Consider the following 12,793-nt stretch of genomic DNA (forward strand, 5'->3'; position numbering starts at 1 on the left):
CCTAGGAGGATGGACCTGAAAAACAAGTTATTGCTTATAGTTTAAAACCCAATGCAGAATCAAGAGAAGAAGGGAAGGTGAGAGAGAATAAGAGAAAAAAAGGCCTTATTTGGAAACTGAATTAAATAATTACACAGTAGGATCTGGGTTTTTAAAGCTCAGGTCACCGTTTTTATTATTTACATAAGGCAGTAAAATGCATGTTATTAATACGAGTGTGGAATATATTCTTCTACACAAGATGTGCTTTTGAAAAATACTTAACGGTCTTGGAAAGAAAGAACTAAGCATTATGAATCATTAACTTCCAGGTCCACTACAATAGAAAATATATCCCACTCTCAGTGAAAGGCCAATGTTGTTATAGCCAGAAGAGCTTTCTCTAATTTACAGCAGACTGAGTGAAACTGAAGAGAATATACCTCTCTAAAAAGTTTTCATACCTTCTGGCTGTAGGACTTCCTGATGAACTGACATAACATCATTATTCATAGAATTCTTTACCACTCATTTTTTAAACTATCACAGGATTCTTGAGAGACCGATGTCATTAATTCTAGGAAAGTCAGAGAACTGGTGTATAATTTCAGAAGTCCTACAAGCCACGCTGGAGTTGGTATCTCTTAAGAAACAATCACAACAAGAACAAAATTCCAATCCATCACAGGCAACAAAACCCCAGTATCTGCACCGGTGACAACGGCAAGTGTCGGCAGCAAAGTCTACATCACATACCAAGTCCACCGTAACATTGCAAAGCAGAGGGAAAACAGAATTGTGGTTTTAAGGCCATACTTAACAAATATCACACCTCTTAAGTTTCAAAAACTAGAGTACAAAATATGATAAGCTATCCAGACCTTGAGTTCACACATAAATAAAAATGAGCAATCAACAGAAAATATACGAAATGATCCTGCTGACTAATACCCTGCCTTTTCCAATCGAGGGTCAGACCCATTCAAACCCAGTCACATGAGGATGGACTCTGTAAAGGTCAATCAAAAGCAGGCTGAAACTCCAACTGTCTAGCTGACCTTCAGAGCTCGTGACAAATTGCTATCAGTCAATGTCAACTAATGACAGAGCTCTTTGGCTAATCAATTGTTCTAAAAATGATCAAGAAAACTACTCACAGGACAGCTCATTTTCACATCAATGCCCGTGAAGTATGAAAAGCTCATTTTTTGAGTTTTTAATAAGCTCATAAGTAAAGCAGTTACTTGGTAACAGAGGTCACCTTACAGAAAAAGATAGAACCTTTGTCTGCCTTTTACATTCTTTTATTACCATATTATAGTAAAAATATGCGATGGATATGCCAGAGGGCTACATAATAAAGTAGGTAACACTTCATCTACTTGAGACAAATACTTCTGTGTTAGAGGGAAATCTATTTGGGAGTAAATAATTTCAAATGAATTTTTCAGTTGTTTAAGATGAAAAGCAATGACCAGGTTTACTACCGATGTAGCCTAATAGTGAGAAGACGCACTTTCTGTGAAAACACTCACGGCCAAGTTCATGCCCCTAAATAAACATGACTTTTAGATGATGAAGTTATTTTTCTTTGTTTTAAGATGATCTGCTTTCATGATGCTAGAAGTCAAGCAAATGGAGAACAGAAAACGGTTACTCACATTTAATGAGTCAATAAAAGGTAAGGTGACTAGAGTATGGGGTGTTCTTGGGAAAACAATTCTCTGTCCATACATCTAATTCAACATGTTTGATAAGTTAATAATATGGACCTTTGGATAACATGGATTTGCAGCGTGTAATGACTTCCCCTTTCTTTTTTATACCTGACTTTTCCCATCAGGAAATCATTTTCCTATTCTGCCTGCCACTGCAAGCAAAGACCACACTTTAATTTGAATACAACATTAAATGTAACTCAAGTACCACACGGGGCTGCAGTGGCCCAAGGGCTAAGGCCTGTGGTCACAATTATATTTTCCTTTTCTCTTCTCACCAAAGCATATTTTTCAATATGCATTCTAGTGCCATTGAAATATAAGAAGTTCCTGGAGAAGAACAAGGCTTAAGAGGTAAGTGTGAACAGATCTAAAATCATTCAAGTCACTCTGACCAACAGACAGATGAAAGGAAAAAAAAAAACAAAAACCCTACTTTTTAAACATTTTTCTTCCTTTTCAGGGTTCTTAGGTTACTATAAACATTTTGTTTTTAAAATAAGTTGAGATTAAAAAAAAAAAGAAAGACAGAAAACTGTTTCAAAACAAGCAGTATTCACTTTGTGTCTTCATCCGAAAAACTGCGGATTACAGTTTGTATCCTAAACCTGAGTTGTTACGGTAGTTTTTCAAATTAAAATATCTTCCGTGGCCTCAACTACTCTCAAGTTGTCCATAGGAAAGAAATAAAGGAGGGAGGGCAACACTTAAGCCGAGACATAATTGGAAGTATGTGAAAAATGAAGTGTCAGTTTGGTCAATAAAGGGCAAAGGTCAAGGGGAACAGCAGCCCAAACTCTGTGCGAAATTGCTCATTAAGACATCCAATCAGAGAGCTCCTTCCCACCTATCCCATTATTCATCAGACAGCTGACTGTTTCAAATGCCTGGGTTTGGGCTGTTATTACTTTTCTTCTTCATGTAAAAGGACGAGCGGGTATATAAATCGTTGCTTAGTCATCTGGAACAAAAGGCGGCCCTTCCCTACATCCCTCTCCCTGCCTCACACCCCCACTCCCTCTCACCCAGCTCTGCCTGCTGGCCTCACAGGTCTGAAACGACCGCCTCGAGATTCCCTTCAATAATAAATGGAATTGCCTTCTGCCTATAGGTTGCCTGAACTCCTACAAAAGCTGGTGTGGAGGGGAGGGGACGGACAGTGGGAGGCACTGGCCGCTACTGATAACATTTTATTATAAAGAAATAGCAATGCTTTTCAATTGTTCCTCTTTACAGAAACATGCTGGTGTTTTTTTTTTTGTTTGTTTTTTTTTTAGTGGGAGCAAAGATACTATTGTTGATCTGAGTCCTGGCCCCCAAGGAAGTTCATAAGTGCGTTTTAGAAGTTCTAGAGACCAAGTCAAGTCCTTTAGGGCTGAAATGCTTCACATCAAATTTCTATGTAGAAATAAGACTTTCTTTATCCTCACAAAAGAGGAAAACGAGATGAGCTTGAAGTGGGAAATGTTCTGCAAGAGAAATGTCTTCACTTGTTTTGTAGGCTCCTCTTCTCAATTCAATAAATTTCAGAATGAGTGAAATGGTAGAGGCTCTTAATACATAATACAAATGAATCATATCAATCATCCTGCTTCTCTGTAAATAGCTCGATCATCATTCTGTCAGCACACAAAACTGGATTCTCAGTCCCCGGCAGAGTAGAACCCCCTTGAGGCTAATGCTGATTCTGTTTTATTCACAGCTCTGTCACTGTTACAGAGCGGAGTGCCAGGCCCAGTGCAGACACTGGGGGAAGAGTCCCTGAATCGGTAACAGAAAGAACGGCCCTCGAATGATCTGTTTCCCATTCTTAGTCACACTCCAGTATCACATCAAATAGAAGCTTGGGCTTTGGAGTCAGACGGTACGGGTTCAAGTCTCTACTGTACCATCAACCAGTATGTGACTTTGGGTAAGTCTCTCAGCCTCTCTGAACCTCCATGACCTCCTCTACAAAGTGACGGATGAAATACCTACACTGACTGACAGCCCCGTAATACGTTATTTTATTATTTTATTACTATCATGTATTCGTCTCTCTTGACTTTCAACCCAAAACAGAGACGTGCCCAAACTCAAAATGTGGTCAAGCACAGCTAAGGCTGCTCATGGGTTATACAGTGTCCGTGGCAGCCCTCCTGGGGAGGAGTACAATCCGGTGGGGAAAGGCACCAGATTTGCTTGGTGTTCTCCCTGTCCAGACTACACGCTTCCTACAATAGACCCTGATTATGGTCAGTAGGGCAGCCACACACAGTAGGATAAAAGAAGACACATGAAAGAGAACAGTATCTGCCAATGTGCACCTCATCTTATGAGACTCTGCTTGGGGGGTCCTGAAAACACCCCATCCTAAAGTAGTTACAAAGGCAAGAGACCAAGATCCGGAGGTGACTCTCACGGTGACTCACTTCAATATTTCTGAGCTTTACTTTTCTCTCTTCTGAAATGGGAAAATAGCAAATCATTGACAGTGAGAAAATAAGAATCCAATCTCATATCTTTGGAAGTGCTTTGAGGAAAGTTAAAAAGTAGACAAAATCAATGTCCCAGCCGCAGCAGCAGAATCCCCAACCAAACACAGATGTTAGGCCTTCCTTTTAAATGCCCATTTAAAGGCGCTTTGCTATTAAAGAATCCATTTCCTGCTGGGGGCCACAAGTGTTCATATGAAATGAACATAGATGCCATTAAGAAGAGTTGCCATGATAAATAATTTGAGTTGGGGGAGAGATATATTCTGTAAATCATGAATAAACATCAAATCCCTGAATAATAATAATATCTTTCACATTTTCTGATTACATGCTTCACACATATGCTCTTCAGAATGCCCAGGGCTGGATTTTGTACTTTACTTTTGTATGCTTAGGTAAAAAATGTGGACTCAAACTACTCTATCAACCCCAAGAGCCACTCATTTGGCAAATCGTCAGACGCTCAAAAATCCCCCAAATTGTTGGAACTCTAACTAGGAACTGTTACTGTATTTTGAAATCTGTCAGAACATTACAAACTTCCTGGATGACCGATTTTCTTTGCTTTACTTTGAAAGTCCAGAAGAACAGGACAGAGCCTGTTACATGCCCACCTTGTACCACAGACAAGGTTATTTAACAGAGGACCAAAGCCTAGGGGATTTCTTTTTTTTGTACCCTGGGTGCCATAATGAAGTGGCAAACATTGAAAAGGAATGAGGAGAAAAGAAATGCGGTACAAATAATACAGCAGAGAAAGTTTTAAAATATGTATTACTCCCATCTGTGAGGGAAACACCTCTTTGGATATGTTCTTGACAGATTGAGTTATTTCTGTCTATTGGGTATGTATAAAGACATATTTATGGATTTATAAATCTTTTGAAGAGGGCTGTTATTTACCCAGTTGACTAAAATGGACTCAAACTGTGTAAATAACTATTTAGGACATGCACTACAGGCCAATTGCTGGCACGGCTTACACATCCATGCCTGCCAGAAAAGGCAGACAGGAGAACACGGAAAAGCCACTGTGCACAGCTAATCCGAAGGCTGCACAAAGACCCAGCTCCACAGGTCCCAGGGATGAAAAAGAGAGTTGAGAAGCGTTGTGGTTGGCATGGAAATGCACCGAAGTTGTTACAGCAACACTTCCAGGCATCATTCCGCGTTTAGCAGGGAATAAATCGCACTGCCCAGGAGAGGGCAGTGCGGGGAGGGGCGGGCCGGGGGCGGGGAGGGGCAGGCCTGAAATTTTAGGCCTGATGCTGCACCAGGGCTTCAACAAATCGCTCAGCTCATCCACAGCTTCTGTCCCTCCTCTGTCAAATGGGGCTAGACCTGTTTTATCTGCCACCAGAGTTGTTTTGGGCAGGTTCAACTGAGGTCATTCCAACGAGACTACGTATATGAAAATGCTTTAAAAAAGAAAAACGAGGTGGTGGTCTTATATGAAAAAACAGAAAGAGGAACGATGTAAGTGGAAAACTCTGGTAATGTGAAGGGTATACGGCTTACAGTCACATTCACTATTAAATTGGCCTTTAGAGAACACGTGTTGAAGGAGAAAGGAACCTGAGAAATTCCTGATTCCTTGTTCCCACAGGTCAGAGGGGAAGAACTGGGGTGGGGCATTTGCCCTCTGAAAGTCCTTTTATCAGATGATGTTTAAGAAAACTCATGTTTCCATTTTAAACAAATGCATTTCAGCAGTTTACAAGCCTTCAAAGTAGCAGCCAAACGACCCTCCTGACGGTAGCCTTAAAAAGCAAGACGTGAAAAAGAAAAACAAACGAACAAACAAAACACTAGGCTACGACCCCATGTAGCGACTCTGGAGTACAGGAAGAAGAATCGAGAGTCCATTTACACCCTTCTGAAAACCCTTGGTGCCAGCTGAATTCTGAAAGTAGGGCTTCACATGGAAATGCTGACCTCATCTTAGCTATAGTGCTGCGAACAGCAGCGCCATAACACAGACATGCGCACGCTTGAAAGGAAGTAGGCCCCGTGGATTTATGCTGCATATCGTTTTCCAGTAAAAGGCAGAGGTCAGGGGTTACCAGTTTCTGCCTCAGCTCTGAACCAGTTTACTCTTCCAGGCTCCATTTTTGCTAGACTTACAGTTGCGATGAAATCAGCAACTCTTCTCTGAGCAATAAAATATCTCAAACGCTTAAAGTTCTATGTGTAGAAGTTATTCCCAGTCCAAATAGCATACATCTGCCACCCCTCCCGCCAAAAAACAACTTTTCTGTTTCTGTTGTCAAATTAATCGTGTTCAATTCATCGTAGACTTTGCAATTTTAATTGGTATAGCCCAGGTCGGTTAGAAAACACAATTCTTTTGTTGGGAAACAGCACTCCAGGGAAACATGATCATAAAACCGGATTTTAAAGTATGTACCTACTGCGGGCTCAGTCAACTTCAATAAAGCCGTCTTTTTATATTCAGAGAGAGAATACTCTCTTCGGTTGCATGAATTGAACACAAAATACCCTGCAGTAGTTCTCATCAGAAGCAGTACAAGACATCTAAATCCTCATTCACCTTACTGCTGAAGCTTAGCTTTCTGTTTAAACGTTATCTGCTACCTGTTACAGTCAGGCATGCACATCCATGGACACCCAAATGCACATACAGGTGTGTGCATTCCAAGAACCACACAAATGAAATTGATCTGGATTCTTGCCATTTCATCCTAATTCCCTTTAGTCTGACTTTGCCACGAAGCCAAGCACTTAAGAGATTCAAATAAGTAAGTCCAGAAAAATGGCTTCAACCCAGTGAAGAGGGAAGCCCGGCATGGGTTTCTAAAAGGCCCACTGCCTTCTAGGCATCTTAAGACATTGTTCAGTTGGAATCCTAGTGGGTGTTTCTTCATGATCTCTTGAAAAGCCTCTAAGGGTAAGTAGTAATAACACTTTTTTATTTGTAGAGCAGGGTATTAGTGGCATACTATTTCCACACATTCGAATGTCTCATCTACTTCTCTGCTCTCAGTCCATTCACTGACCCTGTTTTATGGAGGTGGCCAGGTGACAGGCAGCTAGGCAGCTGGTCTGGCAGAGAAAGAAGAAGGGGGTCGAGAGGAATAAAATAAGATGAGCCGGTTCTCATATTACACGGGGTTTATAGGAAAAGCTGTAATAAAGAGTTCTAGGAAAACCTGTATACAGAGTCCCTCACCAGACATTTCTAATTTTTCAACCCTGAAAAATGACACAAGTAGCAAGAGAACAAGAACAGCTCTCCTACCTTGCTCACTGCTGTTATCCCCACTGTGTGATGTGTGGCCCCCGCTGGAAGGGCCCGGGGTTCCTCCTGAGCGGGTAGATGCCGTGTCATCATGATCTCTGTTCCAAGAGGGCTGTGAGGGCACAAAGCAGACATCTGAATAGAGTGGTCTGTTAACACGGTCCCGGTAGGGTCCCCTCGCACAGTGTCAAAGTGGTGGAGGGCTGGAATGGACAACCACGTCATCTTTCCCGTCCCCCTACACTAATGGTGCCAGCTCAGAGCTCCACTGGTGCATCTAAAATTTGCCAATTTCCGCTTCGAAGCTAAAATAATGTCTACCAATAGTTATTCTGTAAGTAATTGCATGCTTTATTACTGAGGAAAACAAAAACATTCCCGGCAAAGAAGGGGGGAGGGGGACACCGCTGCCTCTTCATTCTGACTGTATTTTTAATGTCAAGCAACCCTCTGGTACAATAGTCTGCTACTCTGAAAGTGCAAAATGAGAGTGGTGGTCTGTAACACCGCGGTGTGTAAAGGCTTCTGATTCATCCCAGAAGGCAAACATGGCAGAGCTTTTAAGACCTCACAATTAGGCCGGGGTCCATAATAGCTAGGATGTGTCAGCTGTTTGCCGGATGGTACATGGCAAATGGACCAGGCACAGGGACAAAAAGAAATGAGAATAACAATAGATTCACGTGGACTGTGTACACTCAGCCCCATGCCGAGCCTTCTTGTACTATTGAAGGGAAAACAGATGTTGCTTCTTATCACTGGGTGTATTTGAAAGTATCATTCAGATAGGAAAAAACTGGCTGTAAATTAAATTCTTGGGGAAGACAATCATGGCGACTCTTCTCCCAAATCTCCCTTTATCACCAGAAAAGATTTTAATTAGCTTTTAGTGCTAGCTTTCAGAAACAGCCTTATGAGTCACTGGTCATCCTGCACAGTAGGGATGATGCAGAGTAGAAAGCTGACTCTTGGCCAGGAAGGGATATTTGTCTTCAAGATTACCAGCGGGACAGCACGATGACCTTGTATGTAAAATATGTCTACATCATTTCGGTCATTGAATGTCATGGTTCCTGACTGTGCAGTAGTGAAGTTACTGACCCTCCCAACATTTTAAATATGCCTAGCAAAACCAAAGACTCTTTGCTTATTTCTTGAAAAGTATTTCCATATCCCAGAGAAGATAAGAAGAACTGAGTAGATGAAAATGTTTCAGACACCCAGGGAGAGAAAAGTAAAGATCCCATCTAAGAGTCGTGCTATATAAGAATCAAAGGAAGAGGTTCACTGTTCCTGAAAAGGATGTTTGCCTGCCACCTGCTCTGTAATCTTGGCCAAACGATTACCGCAGCCCCAAAAATGAAATAAAGTCACAGAAAGATACGCGCCACTTGTGTGTTTGATTCAACCATTTATGCATATTCTCAAAAGCAGTGCTAATTGATCCGCTGATTCTGTGATTGAAAGATATGTGAGCTGTGAAAGAAGTGCTTCTGACAAACACGCATTCTGCAGCATGCCAAAAGAATGCTGTAAGACGCAATCTGGAACACATGCTCAGAATGCAAACAGTTAATGCATAAATTTTCAGTTTGTACAACTGCAGCTCTAAAAGGGGGACTTGTTTATTCAGAGCTCTGCAGAAAGAATGGTACAGCACCCAGGGGACAGACAATGCCAGGCACAAAACCCCGGTGCCTCGACATGTAAAAGGATGTTTTTCTATGTGCTACAAACCCCACTTGAAAATATAATTAGAAGGAGAAAATGGCAAACTATTGCATTAACTGTAATTGAACAAAAGACCGGCAAGGCATGTGGGAGGCTGCAGGAACCCGTGGGAGTTTCAGGATGCATGAGATCCTGCGAGTGACATCTCCTGGGCACTCTCATTTTATTTATGTTGTCCCTCACTACTATTGTGGACTGGTGATCTGACTTGTAATTAATAGAAAAGCTAGCGATAACAAGCTGAAATACAGAGCAACAGACTAACCTCATCAGAAGCATGTCTGTTAATCTGATTAAGACTGGGACTCCAGAAAGGTGACTTCGAACCAAAGATTGGTTCCATGTTACACAGGAAACTGTCCTCCTTTATGCTACAACAGACCTGATATATTCACTATCTTTTAATGAGCTCCACTGATTTATTCAGCTCTGCCCTGCTCCCTCCCCCACTTTTCTACTGTGCAGGATGTAGATTAATTCAATGCTTAATTGTTTAGTAAATTCAATTTTCCACATTCTATTCTGCATAGCTTTAGCTAAGGCTCTTAAATCTTCAGCCCTGAGCCCTGAGCCCAGTGTTTGTGATCTGTGCCTACCTTTTTTCATCACCATTTTTCTTCATCCACCACTTAATTCACCATGAAAAGATTTTCCTTGCTGGAAATTCTGATTCCGCTATGATCTGTGAGGCATTCCGATTCATTGCATTTTCATTGTGTTGGGTCTTAGATGCCGGGCTCCTCTTTTCTCACAGCTATCGCCACATTATACAGGCATTCATGCAAGAAATGTTGGATTCCACCTCAGTTTATCCAAATTTTGTGCAACCTATATGTTTAAATTTGTTTGCTCGCCAAAGGTAGGAGCCAATCTTTTCCACCTAATATCATTCTTCTCACAGCCTTGCTCTTCCAGAAAGGCCTGTGATACTGAATGCACTTCTCTGAAATGAAATCTAACTTTTGTGGTCCTCCCTTGAATTAGCATTTGGGGTATTAGCATTTCAAGAACACTGTAGTCATACAAAACTGAGCGTTGGGAGAAATCCACAAGGTTACCAAAACAGAACAAGAATTATGCTTAGTTCAGCTCATTAAGCGTGATTAAAGTCTAAGTATCAGAAATAGCTCATGAACTCTTCTAGTACAAATATGTAAGACAGCTCTAATCAGAAAGAACTCCCCCCAAATCCACCTACCAGAGAATCTCAGTTACGATAACATATCTCTCTGACTATATGCAGTTACACCAAACAACACCGTTATTATTTTTTAAATAAAATATGTGCATTTGATTATGGACATATATCTGTGAAGTTGTGAGTTGCTTGGGGCCACTTGTAAAGTAAGGCTGACAGAATGAAATCAATGATGCATTGCCTTAGATGTATAGCAAACCTCAGTCATGGTTCTAAATTAAGTCCCAAAGAGCCCTTTTCTTCAATGTACGTAATTTCAGAGTAAGCAAAGTCTATGTTTTCATCTATTAGAAATCCATTAAGACAAGAGGTCCTAACCTGAAGTCCATGGACCTCCTATAGAAGACCTCAGCTGGGGATCTTGCATTAACAATAATTGTGTTATGTACATACTTGCATTTTTCCCTCCTGGGGATAGTGTCCATAACTTTTCCCCGGATTCTCAAAGGAGTATGTGATTCTTTGAAAGTTTGAGAACCATTTCTCTAGGAGATGTTCACAGGGCTAGATGGAAAAACCAGGGCTAGAAAGACCTTAAAGATCATGGAGTCTGCATTCTAACTTGACATTGAAAGCCAACGATCCTCCGGATATCATTTCAAATGTCATAAATGGAGGCAGCCAGCTAGGGGCTTTGCTCCATCAGAAAGTCCTTAGTCAATGGATAAATATATCACATAATATGGAAACCAATTTAATTTCCCTTTAATTTCCACTTACAGTTTGTCTAGTTCTGGGGCCCCCAAAAGGCAGTCATTTTAAATATTTGAAGCGAGTCTGTGATTCTCCCCATTTTTTTCTCTCTTCAACAGCCTGAACACTCGACACTCCCATTCCTCTACCACTACTCAAGAATGTTCGAAAATAAGGGTTTTTAAAAAAAATAATGATAGGCTAAAATTCATCAAGTGGTATATTTTATTGATAAGGCAATTGTACTGGTATCTGGTAGTGAAATAGAAGCAATGACCCCCTTGACTACAGGCTCCTCCAGGGCGAGGGGGGAGAATCGTCCCCATCTTGTTCTTTCCTGGCTCAGCACAGTATATAGCGCATGCTTAGGCCTCAATCAATGCTTTGTGACCGTTCCACCAACATAACAGACAAACTGCAACTTTCCAACCTATCCTTCCTCCTGAATAAAGCCATCCATTGGTGACTTTTTTTCTTCTTCCCTTCCTGAATCCTTTTTCCATTTATGCCTTAATTTTGGACATCCTTTAAGTCCTCGTATCACTTTCCACATTTTCCTCAAGATGATTCTTTTCACCACTGTGATTTGAGGTGTCACCCATATGCTCTGAAATTTGTGTCTCTGGACCTCTTCTTTGGGCTTTAGACTTGTATGCCCAACTGCCTGTGAGGCCAACTCCATACGAAGGATTCAACAAGTCCAAAGTTAAACTCTTCGTCTCCCCACCAAACCCCCGACTTATTCCTATTTGTTCTTGATCCTAGTGGGTATAAACCCATCCACCCATGGTATAAACCATTGGTCCCCGACCTTTTTGGTACCAGGGACCGGTTTCGTGGAAGACAATTCTTCCACGGACGTGGTGGTGGGGGGATGGTTCAGGGGGTAATGTGAGCAATGGTGAGCGGCAGAGGAAGCTTCACTCGCTCACCCACTGCTGACCTCCTGCTATGTGACCCAGGGCTTGGGGACCCCTAGTATAAACCGTCTGTGAGAACCATGCATGACACCTTTCTCTCTCGCTCTCTCACACAAACCTCCCATCCAATCAGTCATCAAGTCTTATCCCTTTCTCTCATGTTTCATCTTAGTGATTACTGTTCTTGTTAAAGCCCTCACAGCACTAAAGAGTTCAAGCCAAATCACTCCCCAGCTTAAAAAGAGTTCAATTTCACTGGAATATAAGCTCCACGAGGATAGGAACTGGTGTCTGTCTGTTTTGTTCACCATTGCATCCTGCGTATCAAGCACAGTGCCACTCAGGAAATGTTTGTTGAATAAATCAATTGCTCCCTACTGCCTACAGAATACATTTTTGGGTCCTTAACCTGGCACACAAAGCCCTTCATAGTCTACCCTCTGGGGACCATTCCTCTCCTTGTTCCTTGGGCTCAGCATGTGATTTCTGGCAGATATGTTCAACTTCTCCCTCTGGGCCCTCATCCTTCTCCCCTGCCTGGAATGCCCTGCGCTGCTGTACCTGGCCCCTGATTACCTCCTACACAGTTCAGATATCACCACCCCAGAAAGCCTTCCCTGATACACGCACAACCTTCCCCCACGATGAGTGAGGCTCCCCTCCCCGAGCACTTAGAGTACCTCTTGCACACCTCTCTCATTTCACTCTCATATTGTTTTGTGATGACCTGTTGAGCCTGTCTATAATTCTACACTATAAATGTTCTGAAGTCTTGGACTATATCTTCTTCATCCCAATGCCCTCCATCCCAGGAAAAT

The 12,793-nt window shown here is 41.8% G+C and overlaps 1 protein-coding gene across 9 annotated transcripts in view; it reads right to left on the reverse strand.

The window, feature by feature from the left end:
* Positions 1 to 12,793, reverse strand: part of MEIS1 (Meis homeobox 1) — a 138,783-nt gene that overhangs the window by 102,430 nt on the left and 23,560 nt on the right. For 8 of the 9 annotated variants that reach the window (XM_089923086.1, XM_089923087.1, XM_022597328.3 and 5 more), the window contains one exon: positions 7,434 to 7,545. The exons of the other annotated variant lie outside the window; for it this stretch is intronic. In XM_089923086.1, coding sequence (XP_089779212.1) covers positions 7,434 to 7,545 — 112 coding nt within the window. The remainder of the gene's footprint in view (positions 1 to 7,433; positions 7,546 to 12,793) is intronic. 9 annotated transcript variants of the gene reach the window in all.

Source organism: Delphinapterus leucas, chromosome 13 (assembly GCF_059928025.1).
Source record: "Delphinapterus leucas isolate spDelLeu-1000000601 "Yukka" chromosome 13, BTC_Dleu_Yukka2, whole genome shotgun sequence".
NCBI classification, from domain to species: domain Eukaryota; kingdom Metazoa; phylum Chordata; class Mammalia; order Artiodactyla; family Monodontidae; genus Delphinapterus; species Delphinapterus leucas.